Here is a 20,983-nt window from a genome sequence, read left to right as displayed (position 1 = left end):
TAAACAAACAAATGTTCCCTGAATCTTTGTGTAAAATAGTGGTTATTTTATTATGTAATTTTTCATAATGATGAACTCATGTTAACTGAATGAGACACATATAGTTATCAGGGACACATAAACAAACTTCAGCTGTTTAGAAGTAAACAAACACAAGTTAGTGATACACAGACACAGGTTTGTCGCACACACTGATATGTACACACCTGGAAAAGCGTTTCCAGACATGATGTAATCATCAGATTCACACTGAGAGTGTGTTTGTCGACTGACTCGCGCTGATTCTGGAGGGTTTGTTGTTCTGTAGTTCAGATCTGTGTGTCCAGCCTGTGGATCAGCCTCGCGCTGCGCAGGAGCGGAAGATCAAACGTCATCAGTGAGAGGTTGAATGGAGAGGATGTGGCGCCTCCTGCCGGACACTCAGAGAAACACACACACAGTCAAGTCTTCTTCATTTATACAGCGCTTTTAAAGCGGCTTTACATTGATCATAGGACATAATTACAGTAACAGAGATTGTTTGGCGTTATAGCAGCTCTAGAATAAAGTTATTGTCCAGCTAAAGTTAGTTCAGGTTCATACAGTGTCAGAAACGGATCAAATGCAGGTGTTTATGCGGGAGCAGGAGTTATTCAGTTATCCATCAAACCATCGCTCCCTAGACAGATGACTTTGGATTAGAGGCAGAAATGTGGATTATATTGTTAATAAAATGCAATCAGATATGAATGGGTGATTTAAATTCTCTGTAGAGAAAACCAAATATATTTTCTTTACAAATAAAAAGTAAAAAAAAAATAAACATTATATAATAAACATGAATTAGAACAAGTGATAAGATTTATTGGAATCTGGTTTGACACGAAAATTACATCGAATTCTCACATTTAAACAAAATGTAAGTGAAATGTAAGAGGATTTTAGGTGTGTTTCAGGTCGTGAATGTTGGGACTGATAGAATGAAACTGAAACTGTTTCAACAATAATAAGAGCAATACTAGACTATGAATCTGTGGTTTATGATTTTCTTTCAGTTTCGATATAACGTCATACTGCAGCTCGAGTAATGGGCGTGGCTTAAGGCTATATATGAATGTCTCATATGACGCAGAACTGCAGAAGAAGGAGAAGCTAAACAAGTTATTAATGCTTATCTAATTTATCTCCAATTTTCCTAATTTAGACGGACTTCAACATCAGCTCGACTCCTGGTGAGTTTGCATTTCCTGCAACGGGTTTCATGCAGATGTGTTGATTTATTGATAAAATAAGGAATGATAAACATACATTAAGATTATTTCATCTATATTGTTGTTTTAGGAAGTCCTTTGCTGTGATCTTTCTGCGGTCTGATAATGGCGACGGGCTCTGAAACTCCCGGTAAGAGAATATCCCACAGGATTTATTAAAGCAAAATAGCGGAGCTCCTAATGAGACATGGGGATGATGAAGGCATTGCAGCATGTATTTTTTGTCTCTTTTTCCGGAGGGTAAATCAATATTAGTTACTAAAATCCATCGTTCATATGCTGGTTCTGCTGAATATTCCATGGTAAAATGAGCAGTCAGGTTTATAGGAAAGACAAGATCCGATATAAAACCCATAGGAATGACAGTGAGAATATATATTAAGTATAAAAATATATAATATAGTATATAATACATTAAATATAAATAATAATAATAATTTTAATAATAATAATAAAAAATATTATATTTTCAAGTCATTTCTCCAAATCATTATTTTTTCAACCTGTTCTTTTCCAAACCGGGCAAGAGCCATCCAAAGTGCGCCAGACATATACTGTATATATATATATATGCATGGTAGAGACTGCGAGTATCTTGTGTCCAGAGAGCAAAAACAAATGTGAACAAATTATTTTATCACACAGCACAGTGAACTGCCATAATTGACAAAGATTTGACCAGCGACTTGAACAAAAAAGAAGAGTCATTTAAGTTCTATTCGTTAGTACTTCACGAAATTAATGACATAGAAGACACCGTGCAGCTCTTCATTTTTATCAGAGGGATTGATGATAATTTGGAGATCACGGAGGAGTTTTTGGCCATGGAGTCCATAAAGGGGACAACACGAGGAGTGGACTTGTATGACAGCTTGACTGGTGTCATCGAAAGGCTGAAGTTACCATGGTGACTATGGTGGCTGGTGTCTACGTTCCGTGTAATAGAATCGCCAATAACTAGGGCAAAATCGTTCTCAGTGGGTGTTTCACTGAGCGGGGCAAATCGATTTGTTATGGTAATCGGAACGGAAGAGTGTTTTTTTTATCCGCGACTAGAGCGATCCCTCACCGTCACCCATTTGCCCGGCTGCGCAGGTTCTACTTCAGCTGGAACCGACTCATGTAAAGAGTTCACTATGCTAGGTGCATCCAAAGCAGTATTTAAATCTCTAGCACTCTTACTATCCTCAATTAAAGTTTGGATGCGTGTCTCTAGTTCTGAAATCTTCTCTGTCAACCTAAATGTCTCCTTACATTTATCACATATAAATCCTACATTGCCGACAGAGAAGGCTATGCTAAACATGTGACATGAAGTGCAGTTGACAATAACAGGACAAGACATTACTCACCGTGTTTGTTGACTGATTCTTACTCACCTGAGTAATTTTTATGAACTCAAAGGCGCGAACGCACGGGAGAAAAATAAATAAATAAAAATAGCTGAGCGCACGGCTGGCACGTTAACATACTAGCGAATTACTAGCGTGTTGTGCTAGTAGTACTAGTAACAGAAGCTAGCGATGTCAGGTTAATCTGAGATGTTGGGTAAGATGTATTTTAATAGCATAAACAACTAGAAATGGTAGTAAATGATGGTTCAAAACAAAGAAATACGAGGCTTAAACGGAGCTTACAGCACCGAAGCAAACACACTCACAGCAGGCAGCGAGGCAGACAGGAGCAATCGATCAGCAGACAGGAGCAATAATGCTCAATCATCACTCAATTAATCCCTTAATTATCTCATTAACTTCAACACTGCTTTAGTGTTCATTTAAAGGCACACTATGCAAGATTTGTACCTTAATATAACAGCTTCAAACTCATTTCGATGGTAAACAAACTCGTAGTAGGGCGAATCATCCTGATAGCAAAGCGGAGGGTGGGGGGACGGACGGACGGACGCCGCTGGCAAAACCAGCAATGCAGGTTTGAGTGGTGGCGCTCCGTCAAAGCTTGCGAGAATCACAACTTGCTTTACGGCACAACGTCACATAGCCTACATCAATAACATATGAAGCAGCCCAGCCTCTATGAAAGACACTAGCACGCATTTCAGATGTGAATCATGGCAGAGTCGACGAAGAAAGTGCGGTCGGAAGAGTCATGGAAAAGAAAACGAGAAACTATACGACAGTAACATTAAATACAAGTACTCCACAGCGACTCTAGGGGGCGCTGTTTGACAAAACCGGAAACTGCATAGTGTGCCTTTAACAATCATATTTTAACACTTTAACACTCTTGAGTGTGGAGCCAAATAAACTCCCAGGAGAGTTTATTTAACACTGGAGTTTTTGCTGTGTCACTTCTTAATGTTCAGTATTGCTAATGGCAAAAAAAATACAATTCACACATTGACAAATATCTGTGAATATGTAAAGAAGTTTTGATATCTGTTTTTCAGTGTATGATCTGAGGATTGTCCTTCTGGGGAAGAGTGTTTCAGAAAACAACAGAGTGGGAAACTTAATCTTAGGGACAGATGTGTTTGACATCGAAGCTCCTCCAGTTGAAAGGAAGCTCCGGCAGCGCAGTCAGAGAGTCGGAAGAACATTGAAGGACAGATGTGTGGCCGTCATCAACAGTCCTCAGCTGCTCCAGCCATATCTGTCACTCCGTCACGTCACACAGACAGTGAGAGAGTGTGTGAAACTGTCTGATCCAGGACCTCATGTCTTCATATTCGTTCTGCAGCACAATGACTTCACTGAAGAGGACAGATACAGAGTGAAAACTGTCCTGAAAGAATTCAGCGAAGAAGCGGTTAAACGCACTATAGTGCTCACAACTGACAAAGAGACAATAGGATCAAAGTTAAGTTCTGTGATCATGAATAATGTGGTCCAACAGTTAATAAAGGAGTGTGGAGAAGGACATCTGCGGCTTGAAGAAAGTAATCCAGAATGGCATTCTGTGATATTCAACATGATAGATAAGAAACTCAAGGAAAACCTGGAAGAATATCTCACATGTATGATACATGAAGATGTTAAAGGAACATCAGTGGATGAAGAGCAGAGCAGCTCAGAGGAAGAAAATCAGGAGAGTTCTTACCATAGAGATGACGGTAAACCCGAAGAGAGACAGAAACAGAAAAGTGATGAAGGTAATTAGGTTTTTGTTTTAAAAATTACAAAACTACAATTTCAGCAATATTAAAATACTGCCAGTATTCATAAGAAACAACACAACGTATAAAATTCTGTTAACCATAAAAAAGAAGAATAAATTCAGAACGAATATCTACAACTTCCACACTTGATGTTTTTTGCTATAAGTGTGTTCAGCGGTTAGCTTGGAGTTTACAGCAATTAGTCCTAAATGTCCATTTCGGAATGAAAAAAAAGAAAGAATTTGAACTGTCTGTTCAGTGCATTTCTGTTACTGTTGTTAAACTTTCAACCTATTGATTGTATCTAGGAAAGTTACTAGCAGTGTTTCACAAAAGGTTTATGTTAAACCCGAGTACAGGCTTATATTTAATTTAGTTTGGAAAACTCCCAGAAGTGAGGCATTTACCACTTCTAGAAGATCTGCTTCTAAACTGTTTAACACACTTTTGAAAAAAGATGTGGGAAGTGTGTCGAGAGCGCAGGTTGATGTTTTAAGGTGCTGTACAGTTTCTTCCAAAATTTTGCCATCAATTTCTTTGAAATCAGACAAAGTTACTACTTTCTCAGGTGGTTTGATCTGTCTGACCCCAGGGCAACTCAAGGATGTGCTGATCACCTTTCTGATATTATTGATTTTCTCAGAGAAGAAAGAAGCAAAGGAGTCTGCAGATATGCTTGGTGTTAAGGATATAGCCTTCATAAATACACTCACCTAAAGGATTATTAGGAACACCATACTAATACTGTGTTTGACCCCCTTTCGCCTTCAGAACTGCCTTAATTCTATGTGGCATTGATTCAACAAGGTGCTGAAAGCATTCTTTAGAAATGTTGGCCCATATTGATAGGATAGCATCTTGCAATTGATGGAGATTTGTGGGATGCACATCAAGGGCACAAAGCTCCCGTTCCACCACATCCCAAAGATGCTCTATTGGGTTGAGATCTGGTGACTGTGGGGGCCATTTTAGTACAGTGAACTCATTGTCATGTTCAAGAAACCAATTTGAAATGATTTGAGCTTTGTGCATTATCCTGCTGGAAGTAGCCATCAGAGGATGGGTACATGGTGGTCATAAAGGGATGGACATGGTCAGAAACAATGCTCAGGTAGGGCGTGGCATTTAAACGATGCCCAATTGGCACTAAGGGGCCTAAAGTGTGCCAAGAAAACATCCCCCACACCATTACACCACCACCACCAGCCTGCACAGTGGTAACAAGGCATGATGGATCCATGTTCTCATTCTGTTTACGCCAAATTCTGACTCTACCATCTGAATGTCTCAACAGAAATCGAGACTCATCAGACCAGGCAACATTTTTCCAGTCTTCAACTGTCCAATTTTGGTGAGCTTGTGCAAATTGTAGCCTCTTTTTCCTATTTGTAGTGGAGATGAGTGGTACCCGGTGGGGTCTTCTGCTGTTGTAGCCCATCCGCCTCAAGGTTGTGCGTGTTGTGGCTTCACAAATGCTTTGCTGCATACCTCGGTTGTAACGAGTGGTTATTTCAGTCAAAGTTGCTCTTCTATCAGCTTGAATCAGTCGGCCCATTCTCCTCTGACCTCTAGCATCAACAAGGCATTTTCGCCCACAGGACTGCCGCATACTGGATGTTTTTCCCTTTTCACACCATTCTTTGTAAACCCTAGAAATGGTTGTGCGTGAAAATCCCAGTTAGCAGATTGTGAAATACTCAATCCGGCCTGTCTGGCACCAACAAACATGCCAAGCTCAAAATTGCTTAAATCACCTTTCTTTCCCATTCTGACATTCAGTTTGGAGTTCAGGAGATTGTCTTGACCAGGACCACACCCCTAAATGCATTGAAGCAACTGCCATGTGATTGGTTGATTAGATAATTGCATTAATGAGAAATTGAACAGGTATTCCTAATAATCCTTTAGGTGAGTGTAGTATACTAGTGTTCTCATTTAAGCATCTCTTCTTGACAGACACAGATCTAGCTTCATTGGCAGGAGAGATCAATATGTCAAAGAAAGTTCAGGACGTGCAGGTCCAAGATTGGTCGTAACCCACCACCTTTCTTGGGTACAATGAAGTACGGGCTGTAGAAGCCGGTCTTCATATCGGCTGGAGGGACCAGCTCGATCGCGTCCTTCACCAGTAGGACTGCGATCTCTGCCCTGAGCACAGGGGCATTGTCCGCCAGAACGCGGGTGAACAGAATGCCCTTGAAAGCAGGGGGGCACCGGGCGAACTGAATCGCATAGCCGAGTCTGATGGTACAGATGAGCCAGCGAGAAAGGCTGGGAAGCGTTAACCAGGCTCCCAGAGACCGAGGAAGCAGGACCAATGGCACCACAGACGTACCCGGGATGGGGCAGCGCGGCGGAATGCAGGGACCTGACTCGGACGGCACACCGGCCCAAAGGGGTCTGAGTGTGTGGTGTAGCACATACCTGCTTCCGTCGAAGGGCAGAGTGATTGTGCGGAGGCGTCGGTGCATCCAGAACACAGCCACTGCTGCCCGCTGGCGATGAAAGAGGTGCTCGGGAGTGACAAGGCATGGTGGCATCGTCAACTGCCAAGCGCGCACTCTTGGGGCCCAGAGGTTTCAGAAATTGGTCTTTTTTTGAAAATGTGGAATGAGGCGGAACAAAAAGAAAAGGAAACAAAAGATTCTCCACCCGGCCCTCCACTGGGGGAAGGAGTGGCGCCTTCGCCATCTCCTGAAAAGCAACTTGATCCACCTCTGGGCCGCCCGTCTCAGGGTCGTTTGCACCGTCGCTTGCCTCCTGGTTTGGCAGCGACCTGGACGGGCAGGGTCGGCTTCCTACGGCTTGCTTCACGTCGACGTTACCTCGAGCATGAGTGACTGAGAGGAAACTTGTGGCTTTTACCTGTGGTTTCGCTAGCTATTTGAGTAAATGAAAACATAATACTTACATTTAAATGTGAATTTGCCGTCCACCACCGGACTCTCGGCCACCTTGTTTTTTTTAATGTTTTTTTTTATAAAAATGCTGTTGTCACACAGAGGATTCGCCAGCATACAAAATTCAGCTCTGAACAAAAACTCAGTTTTGACCGGTGTGTGGATTTTATCTTAAATGCATCTGATTGGCCATTGTGTGGTGGGGGTAACAATATTACTCTAAACCATAGCACAAACTGTACACTTTGTAAACTTTTTAGTTTAACTTTTTAACTTTAAAGTTTTGTCGCTCGAGTTGTCTTTGCTGATACGGAGAATGGCGGCGAATACACAAACCTGCCAGACATAGCCAGGTGAGCGTGAACGCGCATGACGTCACGCCCAGTCTCAGATTCCGTCCCGAATCCCTCTTATTTATTTTACTGTACAGGATTATAGAGGCAATCGCAGTGATCAGAGAAGGGCTCATTCAGCCCATCAGGCAATTGTTTAAGCATGTATGGGTTATAAAAATGGGTATTTTTAACATGAAATGTTGCGCATTGCACCTTTAAACATTTCCTCTTTTACAGGTTCAACAGAGAGTGAAGATGATCTGAGGATTGTGCTGCTGGGAAAAACGGGAGTTGGGAAGAGTGCAACTGGAAACACCATCTTAGGAAGGGAAGCGTTTACAGCAGAAACATCTCAAGAGTCCATGACTAAAGAGAGTCAACAAGAATCATCTGAAATCAGCGGCCGACACGTTACTGTGATCGACACTCCAGGACTGTTTGATACTGAACTTACTATTGAGGAGATCCAGAGAGAAATCAGCAACTGCACCCCCATGATCCTGCCTGGACCACATGTGTTCATCATTGTGCTCAATTTAGGACAACGATTCACTCAAGAAGAAGCGACAACGGTGAAGATCATCCAAGAGACGTTTGGTGAGAAATCTTTAATGTTCACCATGGTGCTCTTCACCAGAGGAGATGATCTGAAGGACAAAACTATAGATCAGTGTCTGGGGAAACCTGGATCTGCTCTGATGAAGCTGATTGAAGCGTGTGGAAACAGATATCATGTGTTGAACAATAATCAGCCTGGAGACCGAACACAGGTGTCTGATCTACTGGAGAAGATAGACAACATGGTGAAAGCAAACGGAGGGAGTTTCTACTCGTGGAAGATGTTCAGACAGATGGAGAGAGAAATACAAGAACAACAGATGAAGATCCTGATGGACAGAGTCAGAGAAAGAGAAGAACTGATGAAGAAACTAGAAGAAGAGATGATAAGAGAACGAGAGACATTGAAAAATAAAATAGAGCAACTGATGAAAGAAAAAGAAAACCTGCTCATGAAATACGACACAGATATGGACAGCCTGATGAACAGAATAGAGAATGAGATGAAGAATAGAGAAGAGGAATATATAAAAAGAGAAGACCGATATAAAACATTAATGAAAGAGAAAGAAGAAAACAAGATGAAGATCCTGATGGAGAGAGTGGTGCAAATGAGCAAAGAAAGAGAAGAACTGATGAAACATAAAGTAGAGAAAGAGAGAATGAAGATGATGGTAGAGAAAGAGAGAATGAAGATGATGATGGAGGAAGAAAGACTGAATCAAGAGAAAGAGAGAAAGAGAAGCGAAGAAGAATTGAAAGAGAGAGAAGACCGATATAAAAGAGAAATGAAGGAACAGGAGGTGCAGATGCGAGATGAAATGAAGAAAGAACGAGAGATGTTTAAAGATGAAATGAAGAAAGAAAAAGAGATGTTTAAAGATGAAATGAAGAAAGAAAAAGAGATGTTTAAAGATGAAATAAAGGAAATGAGGCAAGACAAAGAGACTGTGAAAAAAGAAAAAGACAATCTTCAGATCAAATACCACACAGAAATAGACAGACTTATGAACACAATCGAGAATGAAAGACAAAATCATGATAAAGACCGACAGAGAAGAGAAGAAGAATTTAATGAGAGAGAAGAACAATTTAAAAGAGAAATGAAAGAGAGAGAGGAGCTCGAGAGAAAGATGCGAGACGAGATGAGACGAGAACGAGAGACATTTAATCAAGAAAAAGAAAAACTTCAGATCTCATACAACACAGAAATAAACAGTCTGATGAACAGAATACAGAATGAACGACAGAATCATGAAAAAGAGAGAAAGAGAAGAGATGATGAATATACAGAAAGAGAAGAACGATATAAAATCCAGATGAGAAGAGAACGAGAGGAATGGGACCAGCAGAAACTGGAGGACAAGACGAGAAGAGAAGATGAGAAAAGAAGAGAGAGAGAGAAACAGATTTGTGATGAACAGATACAGAGACTGAAGAGTGAAATAGAGGGAATAATCAGAGAGAAAGAGAGAATAGAAAGAGAGAGACAAGGACAACTAGAGGATTTAGAGAAGAGACTGAAAGAAATAAACATAAGAGAAGATCAACAACAGAACTTTGAAGAACAACTGAAGAGAAGTGAAAGACCAATCAAGTATCTATTTCACAGACTCCATGTTGAAGTTGAACACCTCAACAAACTGAGAGCTTCAGATGTTCTTCAGATAACCAAACATTCATTACAGTCACATGAGTCTTGTGCTGAAGAGAAGCTGATTCAGACTTTCATACAAAAACTAGTGATGGTGAACTACAGAGCAAGATGCATTCATGCTAAAGAGACCAGTGAAATGTCTTTGTCTAATGAAGGAGACAGTCAATCTGAACTCATTCACCCGATGGATGTTCAGATGGCTGCGTTTCACTGTGCTGATGGTCTCCTGAAGCAGCTGATGGTCACTAAACTGTCCCAGTGTCAGTACGCTCTGCCTCTGCTTGTTCCTGATCCATTCACACAACAGATTGAGTTTCCTCTCTGGACATTCAGACAAATCAACAAGAGCTGGAAGATGAGAAACACCAACCATGAAATCATCAGTCAAACCCAGCCGATCTACAAGGCAGAAACTCCAATGGTGTTTTTCTTCAGCTTTGACCCTGTGTCTTCATCCAAGTCTCAGCTGATGAACAATCTGATCAATGAGAGACACAACACGTTCTTCCACAGGAACTGCCCAGGCAGCAGCAGATCCAGAGTCCTGATGGATGGAGTGGTGGAGATCGCCTGGTTCTGCCCCTCTGGGAGAGACATGGATAAATTCACTGACTGTGTTGCGCTCTGTAATCTACACGGGGATGCAGGAGACCATGAGAAACAGCTGCAGATCCTCACTGAAATAGCCTCAGTCAATGTTGTTCTTCTACCACGGCTGGACAGGAATGACAAACATGCTGCAAAGATACAAATCTTGTCCAAGAACAGAAACCCACTCATTTGTCTTCTTACTGAGGATGTGTCAAGCATCACTAAGATACAGAGAGGAAAATACAACATTGGTCTGAAAGACAGAAATCAGTCAGATGTATCTGAAGAACTCAGAAGAGCGATAAATGAATGTCTCTCAGAATCATCTCACACTTTCAGACTTGAAGATGTGGCCAAACTCTCAGACATCAGAGTAGATGAGGAAGATGATGAAGACTGCAGGAGAGGAAGAGAAGCAGCACAGCAGATGGTGAGTTTACTGAAGAAGAAAGGTCTGATAGAAATCAAAGAATCATTTCTGCCTCATCAGGGGAAACTGTGGCATCAGTGGAGTCAGAAGAACAAAGAACTGCATCGACTTCAAGGAGAAGATATAGAAATGGACACCAGAAGGAAACAAACAGAGATGAAGAATATCCGTGACCAGCAGCATGAATCTGACATCAGTGAGTTTATGATGCAATTCATTAAAGAAATGAACTCATATGGTGAACATGAGAAGATGTTTTTTCTCAAATGGCTCAGAATCCTCCTGGATGAACACACATCAGATGACCTTTCTGCTCTACTCCACAAGTATGATGAAACATGGTCAGAAGTCTTAAAACTGAAATACAGTAATAAATCTGAAGAACATAAAGCTAAACAATCAGAACTTGAGAGAATATCTGAGGATCTTCAAGCTGCAACTTTTGGTTTGGAGCACATCATGAGGGAGATCAGTCAGATCTATGAATCATGTTCATCTGTGAAGAAGCAAAAGAAAGGCCTGCAGTTTGACTTCTCTTCTCTCCCGAGTCTCGCAGCAGAGATGATGATCTCTGGATTTCCACTGGAGCTGATGGATGGAGATGCTGGTCATGTTCCTATGGTCTGGATCTCTGCTGTTCTAGATCAACTCATCCAGAAACTGGGACACCAGACCAGAGTCTTTGTGCTGTCGGTTATAGGGATTCAGAGCTCTGGGAAATCCACCATGCTGAACGCCATGTTTGGGCTCCAGTTTGCCGTCAGTGCTGGCAGATGCACCAGAGGAGCTTTCATGCAGCTGGTCAGAGTATCAGATGAGATGAAAACACAGATTAACTTTGACTATATTCTGGTCGTTGATACTGAGGGTCTTCGTGCTCTAGAACTGGCTGGAAGATCAACAAGACATCATGACAATGAATTGGCCACATTTGTTGTTGGTCTTGGAAATCTGACCCTGATCAACATCTTTGGAGAAAACCCTGCTGAGATGCAGGACATTCTTCAGATTGTTGTTCAGGCCTTCATGAGGATGAAGAAGGTCAGACTGAATCCCAGCTGTGTGTTTGTGCATCAGAACGTTTCAGACGTCACAGCTGGAGAGAAAAACATGGAGGGAAGGAGACGACTGCAGGAGAAACTGGATGAGATGAGAAAACTCGCTGCTAAAGAGGAAGTCTGTGATGAAGAACATTTCAGTGATGTCATTAGATTTGATGTTCAGAAAGATGTGAAGTATTTTGCTCAGCTCTGGGAGGGAAGCCCACCAATGGCACCACCAAACCCAAACTACTGTGACAACATTCAAGAACTAAAGGAAACTATTATGTCTCATGCCTCAAACTCACATGGAATGATGCTGATAGACCTAAAAGATCATGTCAAAGATCTCTGGGAGGCTATACTGAAGGAACGATTCGTCTTCAGCTTCAGCTTCGTCTTCAGCTTCAGAAATCCTCTGGAGATTTCAGCCTACATGAGACTGGAGACCGAATACAGCAAGTGGTCCTGGAGTCTTTGCAGTGCCATGATGGAAACTGAGAACAAACTACACAACAAAATAGACAATGAAGCGGTTAAGGAAACTGATCTACAAAGAGAACTGAAGACAACAAGAGAAGAAGTGAAAAAATCAATGGCAGAATTCTTTGAGAAAGACAAAGATAAAGATATACTGATTCAGTGGAAAACATTTTTTGAAATCAAAATCAAAGAGCTTCAGGAAAACATTGTGAGAGAAACAAAGAGGAAATTAAACAATATTCTTCAGCAGCGAGACCTGAAGAAAGAGATTGATGCTCAGAAGATAAATCATGAAAACACTCTCTATGAAAAGAGCAAAGAACTTGCATTGAAACTCAAAGACAAAGCAAATGATGAAGAAACACTGAAGAAAGAGTTTGATTTGTTTTGGGAAGAGAGTGTGAAGAAGATCATCAGAGACAATCCTCCAATCAGAGAGTTTAATGTAATGAGAGATGTGAGAAAGATCCTCAGTGACGTCTATGAAAGTGCTCCTGTAGATCGCTGGAGGGAGAGCAGGGATATATTCACTGTGCCAAGATATTCAGATTATGTAAAGTTAAAGAAATCCAGTGGATTAAAATATGTTGTTTTTACAAATCCCTATAAAAAAATTAAAGAAATGATTAGTCATGCTCTGTCTGAAGAGGACGAAGTTCAAGTTAGATCATTAGTCACAGATGTTGCTCAGCAGACAGACTCAATGATTCAGTCATTTAACATTTCAAAGATGGGCTACAGCAACAGCTGCATTCAACGGCTCATAGATTACATCAAGGCAAGAGTGACACAACATCAGGAAAGATCAGTGAAATATGTGTTCAAGAATGAATTCTTCATGGATTTGGTTTATTGCATCTGTAAGAGATCAAAGAAGACGATCACTGACCAACACAGACTGTTCAGAGAAGCCAATGATCCTGTAATATATGTTGAGCAGAAGAGAGGAGATTACTATAGTATTTTCCAGAAATACTGTCATGGAGCAACATCAGCTGCTATTTTTGGAGAGATCATCTGTCAGAAACTGAAAGAGCCCATTGAGCAGAGCGTCTACAAGAAGACCGCCAGAGATCTGATCGATGAAATGAGAGCAAACTGTCCATCAAATCTGGAGAAACACATCTTGACGACACTGGCAGAAGAGGAGGATTTTAACAAATACATGAACTATGTTCATAATCCCAGAGATCACTTCAAGAGTTTCATCAGAGATGAAGTCAGTCAGTACATCACTGATACGTTCAGTGTCAGTGTTTTACCCAAGATGAAGGAGAACATTAAACTTTTGCAGCAGAAGATCATGGAAGCTGCACATGAATCTACTGAACATGTTGAAGAGAACAGAGGAGATGTTGGCTTGTGGTTGAAGAGTTTCACACAGAAGCTCTCAGATGATCCAATCTTCTCTGAAAAATACCTCAGTGGAGTCAAACATGAAGATGTTGATGATTTCAGCCTCCTAGAAGATGTGATAAGACATGAACTTCCTGATATAATGACTGACATCAGCAGTAGATTCAACACAAAGTCATTTCCAGTAAAGCTGGACTATAAAGACAGACCAGATGAGCTTCTGATTGATCACCTCTGTCAGTGCTGTTGGGTTCAGTGTCCGTTCTGTGGAGCCGTCTGCACCAACACCATAGAAGACCATGATGGAGATCACAGTGTTCCTTTCCACAGAGTGAGGGGAATTAATGGAATATATTACAGCTCAACGCAGAATCTCTGTCCTAATATTTGCACAAATCTAGTAGCAAGTCATCTGGATTTTAATACACCACATGGAAGGTTTAAATATAGAGACTACAGAAGAGCAGGAGGAGTTTATGCAGAGTGGAGCATCAGCCCTGATCTCTCTGAACTGCCCTACTGGAAGTGGTTTGTGTGCAGATTCCAGAAAGATCTGGAAAAACACTACAGTAAAACATTTGAGGGGAGTGGTAAGATTCCACATGAATGGAGAAAATACTCAAAACAGGACGCTATTGAGAGTTTGGATACATACATGTAATGAAGCAGATAAAGAAAGAGACTCTTGTGTCTCTTCTTAGATTTAGGAAGAAATTAGTTTCTTTGACATTCATCAGTGAGAATCTGAGCTCATCTACACCTCAGAAGATCAGTGCTTCATCAAATACACCAGACGAGAGTTAAAGACAAGATTCAATTCCTCATACATGATCTGAACTACAAAACAACATTTCTGAACATATGCCTAAATGATAAAGCTCAAAATGCTTGATGAACATTAGAGTTTATTACTAATCAAAACAGCTTAATCTCTAAGCTGAACTGAAAAAGAACTGAAAAAGATCTGTGATACGAACATTAATGATAGATTGTTGATTTATGATTAAAGTGCCTATATAAATGTGTTTGTTAAAGGCATATTTTCATTTGCTGACAGTATTTCAGTCTGTACTCAAATTTATTACTTAGACATTACTAAAATATATCTGATAAAATAATGTTTATTACACAATACTGTGATCAAAATCTCTAATGCTCCATGGTCTTGTACAGTGAGTTATAGCAAACATAAAACAACATAGATTATAATTGTAATTTCTGTAAAGCTACTGACATTGAAACACATATATCTCTGTAAATCTGCTTTGAAATTATATATAATGTGACAACAATAATAGATAAAAACAAAAAGTCTAGCTTCAAAAGAGTTAAAATTAGAGAGGTGAGAAATGAAATGCTCTGAGTCTGGATCTGCTGATCTTCCACTTCTGCCCTGTGTGTGTCTGAACAACAGAACTAAAGTCAACGGGACACAAACACACAGTGTGACTTTGACACATGAGAAAATGTGTGCGTTTAGTTGCAGAAAGATTTGTGCTGATGAGCAATGAAGGCTATACAGGAACACATGCTTCAAAACAGAAATGCAGTGCAATTCCAGTGGACTTTACTAATGTTAGAACTAAGTTTATAAAAGTTGAAATAACAAAACTGTTAACAAAACCACTGGGCAATTACAGTTCATATATGTATCATTCTCTGTTCAGTGTCACAAGAGTTCATCAGATACATTTCACACTGCTTGTCCAAATGAACGAGTTATAGAAACGTGTTAGTGCACATCAGCTCTAGCTTTGGGTTTTCCAGCTGACCAGAGGATGAGGAAGAGCTGATTCTGATGTAAATGTCATGTCTGTGGTCTTCCTGAAAACTTCAGACCTGGACTGTAGTGTAACCCCTCTCTGAATTGCTTTTGGGATTTACAGAGATATCCTCAGTCAAGTTTTCTCAGAGCACAGGGAAGAACTAGAGCTTTATCTGGCTATGATGGCAGACATTAGCCACCGATACGAACACCACAGATCATTTTCAGCTAAATCTGCTTCATTCATCTCTGTATTCAACACCAGATTAGACTGTTACTGGCACAGAACTGCTGGTCAGAGAGCCCTGGCCTAAAGCCCGCGATATTGAGCTCTAGTCGCTGTCCATGGTGCTGAATCTGACAGATATGCTGTCCATGGTGCTGAATGCTCCATTAGATATAAGAGGCCTGCCTGTCGTTTCATTTAACGGTGTAATCATTTCATCGAATCTGTATGGACGTGAAATCCCTCAGCCCACAACACTACAAACCTGCGACTTTCTCAAGGGTTTTCAATCAGTGTCCTTTCTTCTCTGTCTACTTACTACTCTGTAAAAAGAGATGTGTTAAAAAGGACACGTTGTGTAGATTTTAACACATGTAGTGAGTGTGCTCAGGGTCAACTTGTGTTGAGGACTCTCAGATCATTAGATTCATTACTTTTAACAGTACCACACAGTAGAACTAAGAGATTTGGTGATGCTGCTTTTAGCCGCTACGCTCCTCGTCTCTGGAACCTTCCAGAAGAAGTAAGACATGCTGAAAATTTTAATCGTTTTAAGTCTAAATTAAAAACATATCTCTTTAGTCTGGCCTTCCTATAATATTTTACATTGTTTTTAATTTTATGTTTTTTAATTTTATGTATTTTTTTTATTCTTGTATTTTACTTGTACTTGTATTTTAGTTTTTTTGTGCCTGTGAAGCACTTTGAACTGCATTGATTTGTTTGGAAAAGTGCTATATAAATACAATTTGCTTGCTTGATGGCGAGTGTCGGCGTGCTCTTATAAAATGAAAACAACACAACCTGTAAAAAGATGTGTTAAAAATGACACATAGATTTTAACACACATCCTGTGTCATTTCTCAACACATGTTGAAACCTTTTACACACTAATGTGAGTTTGAGTATATGGATGGATGACGTGCAGATTAGTTATTACAGTCTCTTCAAACTACACCATGTTATCCAGCAGTGCAGGATGATTTCTTAAAAATGAAATGTGTTCAGAAAGTTTTGAGCTGCAGGAGAAACTCAAGAATCAGTTTATGAATCTCAACAACGGTGACAATCGACAAAATATTAAAGGGGCACCTATTGCCTACTGTTTGCGATCCAATGTCACCTCCAGAAGAAGTAAGTGTATTTTATGATTTTTGAGTCATTTCAATCGATGTCAGCCAGTTCAACAACAAATGCGTCTAAAGCTATTTATTGTCGTCATCATAGGATGTCTCAACAAACAACGTCAGACAGTTTTATGTCACGTATTATTTTTTGCAGCGATTACAAATGTAAATAAATTAATACCTGCTCTATCTCCATAGACAGTATATAAACGTCTATCTCCCTGCAGCATTTGTTTTCTGGTTCTGTATCTTCTCACATTTGCCACATAAGCACCTGTACGACAAGTAATGTCAACATGACGCAACAGCACCCCTCGCATAAATATAATTTCGTTTGTACTTAGCAAACGTTATCACAGTATTTGTGTTTGTGTAGTTTCAAAAAATTGCGCGAAAGTTATCACAAATTGTGTGTTTGTGTTGCACATCCATAATTGCAAAGGGGACGCGATTAAAACTCTATATTAAGAACATAAATGTATCAAATAACCATTCCAAGACGTCTTGGTCCATTCTCATTCGTGTTTCTTCTGTGCCGGAGTCTCTTCATCATCTGGGTCCAGCAGATATGCAGCTCATTTACATTTAAGGTGGTACACACCTTAACAGCTCTTTTTAAAACAGTCGTCGCTGTCCATGGTGCTGAATATGCCAGCCCTGCTGTCCACGGTGCTGAATCTGCCCGATCTGCTGTCCACGGTGCTGAACCTGCCCGATCTGCTGCCCATGGTGCTGAATCCGCCAGATCTGCTGTCCATGGTGCTGAATCAGTCCGATCTGCTGTCCATGGTGCTGAATCAGCCCGATCTGCTGTCCATGGTGCTGAATCAGCCCGATCTGTTGTCCATGATGCTGAATCGGCCCGGCCTGCTGTCCATGGTTCTGAATCAGCCCGATCTGTTGTCCATGGTGCTGAATCAGTCCGATCTGCTGTCCATGGTGCTGAATCAGCCCGATCTGTTGTCCATGGTGCTGAATCAGCCCGACCTTGCCAACGCTGAAGACACCTGATGTTAACAAGCAGAATCACTGAAGGAGAAAACCGTAATCTAAGTCACCATAATGGTGATCAGTGTTTGCTTTAGTTGGGCTCTTCACCCTTAAATCATTAACTTTAGATTGTGTTTGGCTGCTGTACCTGAGTTATAACAGCCAGATAAACAAAGAGTAAAGGTGATATGATGGTGTTGATTGTGTTTTAACATAATAATTATTTCACAATCATTTGGCCTGAATCACTGAACTCATATAGAGCCCAATTTCTGAGTTAGGTTTACTTTATTAATTATAGCAGCACTGTCCTTGAAAAGCATAATATTTTTAGCCATTTCAATGAAATGGTCGCAGGGGCGTGTCTAGAGGGGGGGGGGGGGGGGGGGGGGGGGGGGCACGGGGTGGCCCAAAAAGGCCTGATAAACACTGAAATGTTTGAACGTTAACTAATACCAGCTACATGCAACTCTGTGTAATTTAGACAGCCTACTTAAAGGATTAGTTCACTTAATTTAAACGGTCATTTACTCACCCTAAACTTGTTTCAAACCTGTATGAGTTTCTTTCTTCTGCTGAACACAAAAGAGAATAGAGTTAAGAATGTCGGTAACCAAAATCAGTTGATGGACCCCATTGACTTCCATAGTAGGAAAAAAAATAGCATGGCAGTCAATGGGGTCCATCAACTGATTTTGGCTACCGAGATTCTTCAAAATATTTTCTTTTGTGTTCAGCAGAAGAAAAACTTTTTTTTTAAAAGTTGTTAAAGGGTTAGTTCACCCAAAAATGAAAATTCTGTCAGTAATTACTCACCCTCATGTTGTTCCAACCGCGTAAGACCTTCGTTCATCTTCGGAACACAAATTAAGATATTTTTGATGAAATCTGAGCCATGTCTGAATCCTCCATAGGCTGCTATGTGACCGAAACTTGCTGGCCCAGAAAAGTTATTAAAGAGATCGTTAATATAGTCCAAGTGACTCCAGTGGCTCAATCTTAAGTATATCAAGCGACGAGAATACTTTTTGTGTGCAAAAACAAACAAAAATAACGACTTTATTCCACTTTTCATTTCCTTCTCTCTGGGCCTCGTAGTGTTTTTGCGCTGCGCGTCTGTGTTGCACGTCATCACGCATCACACACATGACCGGCGTCGGCCAATAGTGAGCCTACGTGGTGACGTGTAACACGGACGCGCTGCGCAAAAACACTACGCGAACCAACTAGAGGTCCAGAGAGAAGGAAATGAATAGTGGAATAAAGTCGTTATTTTTGTTTGTTTTTGCGCACAAAAAGTATTCTCGTCGCTTGATATACTTAAGATTGAGCCACTGGAGTCACTTGGACTATATTAACGATCTCTTTAATAACTTTTCTGGGCCAGCAAGTTTCGGTCACATAGCAGCCTATGGAGGATTCAGACATGGCTCAGATTTCATCAAAAATATCTTAATTTGTGTTCCGAAGATGAACGAAGGTCTTACGGGGTTGGAACAACATGAGGGTGAGTAATTACTGACAGAATTTTCATTTTTGGGTGAACTAACCCTTTAATGTTGAAATGACAGGGACTAATCTTTGCTTTATCAATATGTCTATTTATTTAGATATTTCACAATCCAGAGCGGTTGGTCCTGTGCAGCCTAACTTAGCAATGTTTCCTAGAACACAGCAAGGAAAAAAAGTAGGGCATTTAATTCTACATGGTATAAAGAATATCCATGGATAGAATATTCACAAAGCCAGAACTCGGCCCATTGTTTTGTATGCAGACATTTTTCACTCCCTTCTGCCCCTCAATCTGCCTTCACTTCAAGCTCTGGATTTGCAAACTGGAAAAAAAGCTCTATATAAGGACGGTGGGTTTGCAATGCATGCCAAATCAGAGCACCATGTAAATGCAATGTGGGCATGGTCTGACTACAAAAGGGGAGCTGAGAGCAACACATCTTTGTTGAAATCAATTAAAAAAACTACCTAAAAAGAGTCAAAGAGAATCAGGACTATATAAAAACCGTGGCAGATGTTCTCCTGCTGACTGCTACACAACATATTCCCAGAAGAGGCCATCGTGAGTCAGAGGAGTCTGAGAATAGCGGGAACTTTCTGGCCATATTGGAGCAAATAGCAAAACATGACCCAATAGTGAAGAAAAAACTGTCCAGCGGAAATGCTGAGTACACACGCAAAAAGAAATCCTGGAGTGTTTGGCAGAGATGGTTCGACAAAATATCATCGAAGAAGTCAAAGAAAACGAGTCATTCAGTGTTCTAGTTGATGAAACTAAGGACATGAAAGAACAAATTTCCCTGGTCCTGAGATATTATTACAAGGGTGCAGTACATTTTCAAAAAGCTGATAGTTTAAATGCTGAAGGGTTGACAGAGAAGATCATCAATTGTCTTGAGAGATATGGATTGGATTACAGAAGCAATCTTGTAGGCCAGGGATATGATGGAGCGTCTGCAATGAGTGGAAAACAGACAGGTGTTTCTGCACGCATAAAGGCAGTGGCAAAACATGCGTTCTACAGTATGTGCATTGCACAGTGCCTGAACTTAGTTTTAGTTGATACTGTCAAGTCAGCACCTGAGGCATCATGTTTCTGTTCTTTACTGGATATGTCTTCATGTCAGGCTCATACATTCACCACAAATGGCTTGAAGTTCAGAAAGAAATGTATGGAGGTCAGCCTAGAGAGCTTCAGAAGCTTAGCGACACAAGATGGGCGTGCAGGCACTTTGCCTGCCGTAATATGATGGACCGGTTACCTGCAGTGATGTGTGTCCTTGAAGATATTGCTGAAGAGAGAAGTGGGGACCGGTCTGTGGAGGCACGGGGTCTTCTTGCCCAAAGTGACTTGCCTTTCATTGGGCTTCTAGCAACATTCTGCAAAGTGCTGGGTGACACCAAGCTTCTATCTGATATGCTTCAATCGCCGTCACTAGACCTAGCGAGAGCTGTTGAGCTTATTGAAGCACTTCAGGACACATTTAAGAGTTACAGAGAAGAATCCTTTTGTGATGAGCTATGGAGAGAAATCTTAAACACAGCTCAAAAGTGTAATATCAGCATTGAAAGTGTGAAAAAAAGGCAACGTAAGACCAGCTCTAGACTAGAAAGATCTGTAGTGACATCCACTGTTGGCGCGCAT

The 20,983-nt window shown here is 40.8% G+C and overlaps 2 protein-coding genes across 2 annotated transcripts in view; one reads left to right on the top strand and one right to left on the bottom strand.

Moving 5' to 3' along the window:
- Positions 1 to 20,983, bottom strand: part of LOC311089312 (uncharacterized protein) — a 34,530-nt gene that overhangs the window by 11,100 nt on the left and 2,447 nt on the right. Inside the window, exon 2 of the mRNA XM_084123911.1 lies at positions 207 to 345. Within this exon, the coding sequence (XP_083980037.1) occupies positions 207 to 345 (139 nt within the window). The remainder of the gene's footprint in view (positions 1 to 206; positions 346 to 20,983) is intronic.
- LOC311089300 (interferon-induced very large GTPase 1-like) lies at positions 959 to 16,292 on the top strand. The gene is made up of 4 exons (XM_084123886.1): positions 959 to 1,211; positions 1,321 to 1,380; positions 3,661 to 4,362; positions 7,841 to 16,292. The coding sequence occupies exons 2-4, from the start codon at positions 1,356 to 1,358 to the stop codon at positions 14,377 to 14,379; spliced, it is 7,266 nt and encodes a 2,421-aa protein (XP_083980012.1). The 5' UTR covers positions 959 to 1,211; positions 1,321 to 1,355; the 3' UTR covers positions 14,380 to 16,292.

This window comes from Abramis brama (assembly GCF_963993115.1).
Source record: "Abramis brama genome assembly, chromosome: 1".
Lineage (NCBI taxonomy): Eukaryota > Metazoa > Chordata > Actinopteri > Cypriniformes > Leuciscidae > Abramis > Abramis brama.
Note: the sequence above shows the minus strand (reverse complement) of the source record. Positions and strands in the feature narration are given on the sequence as shown.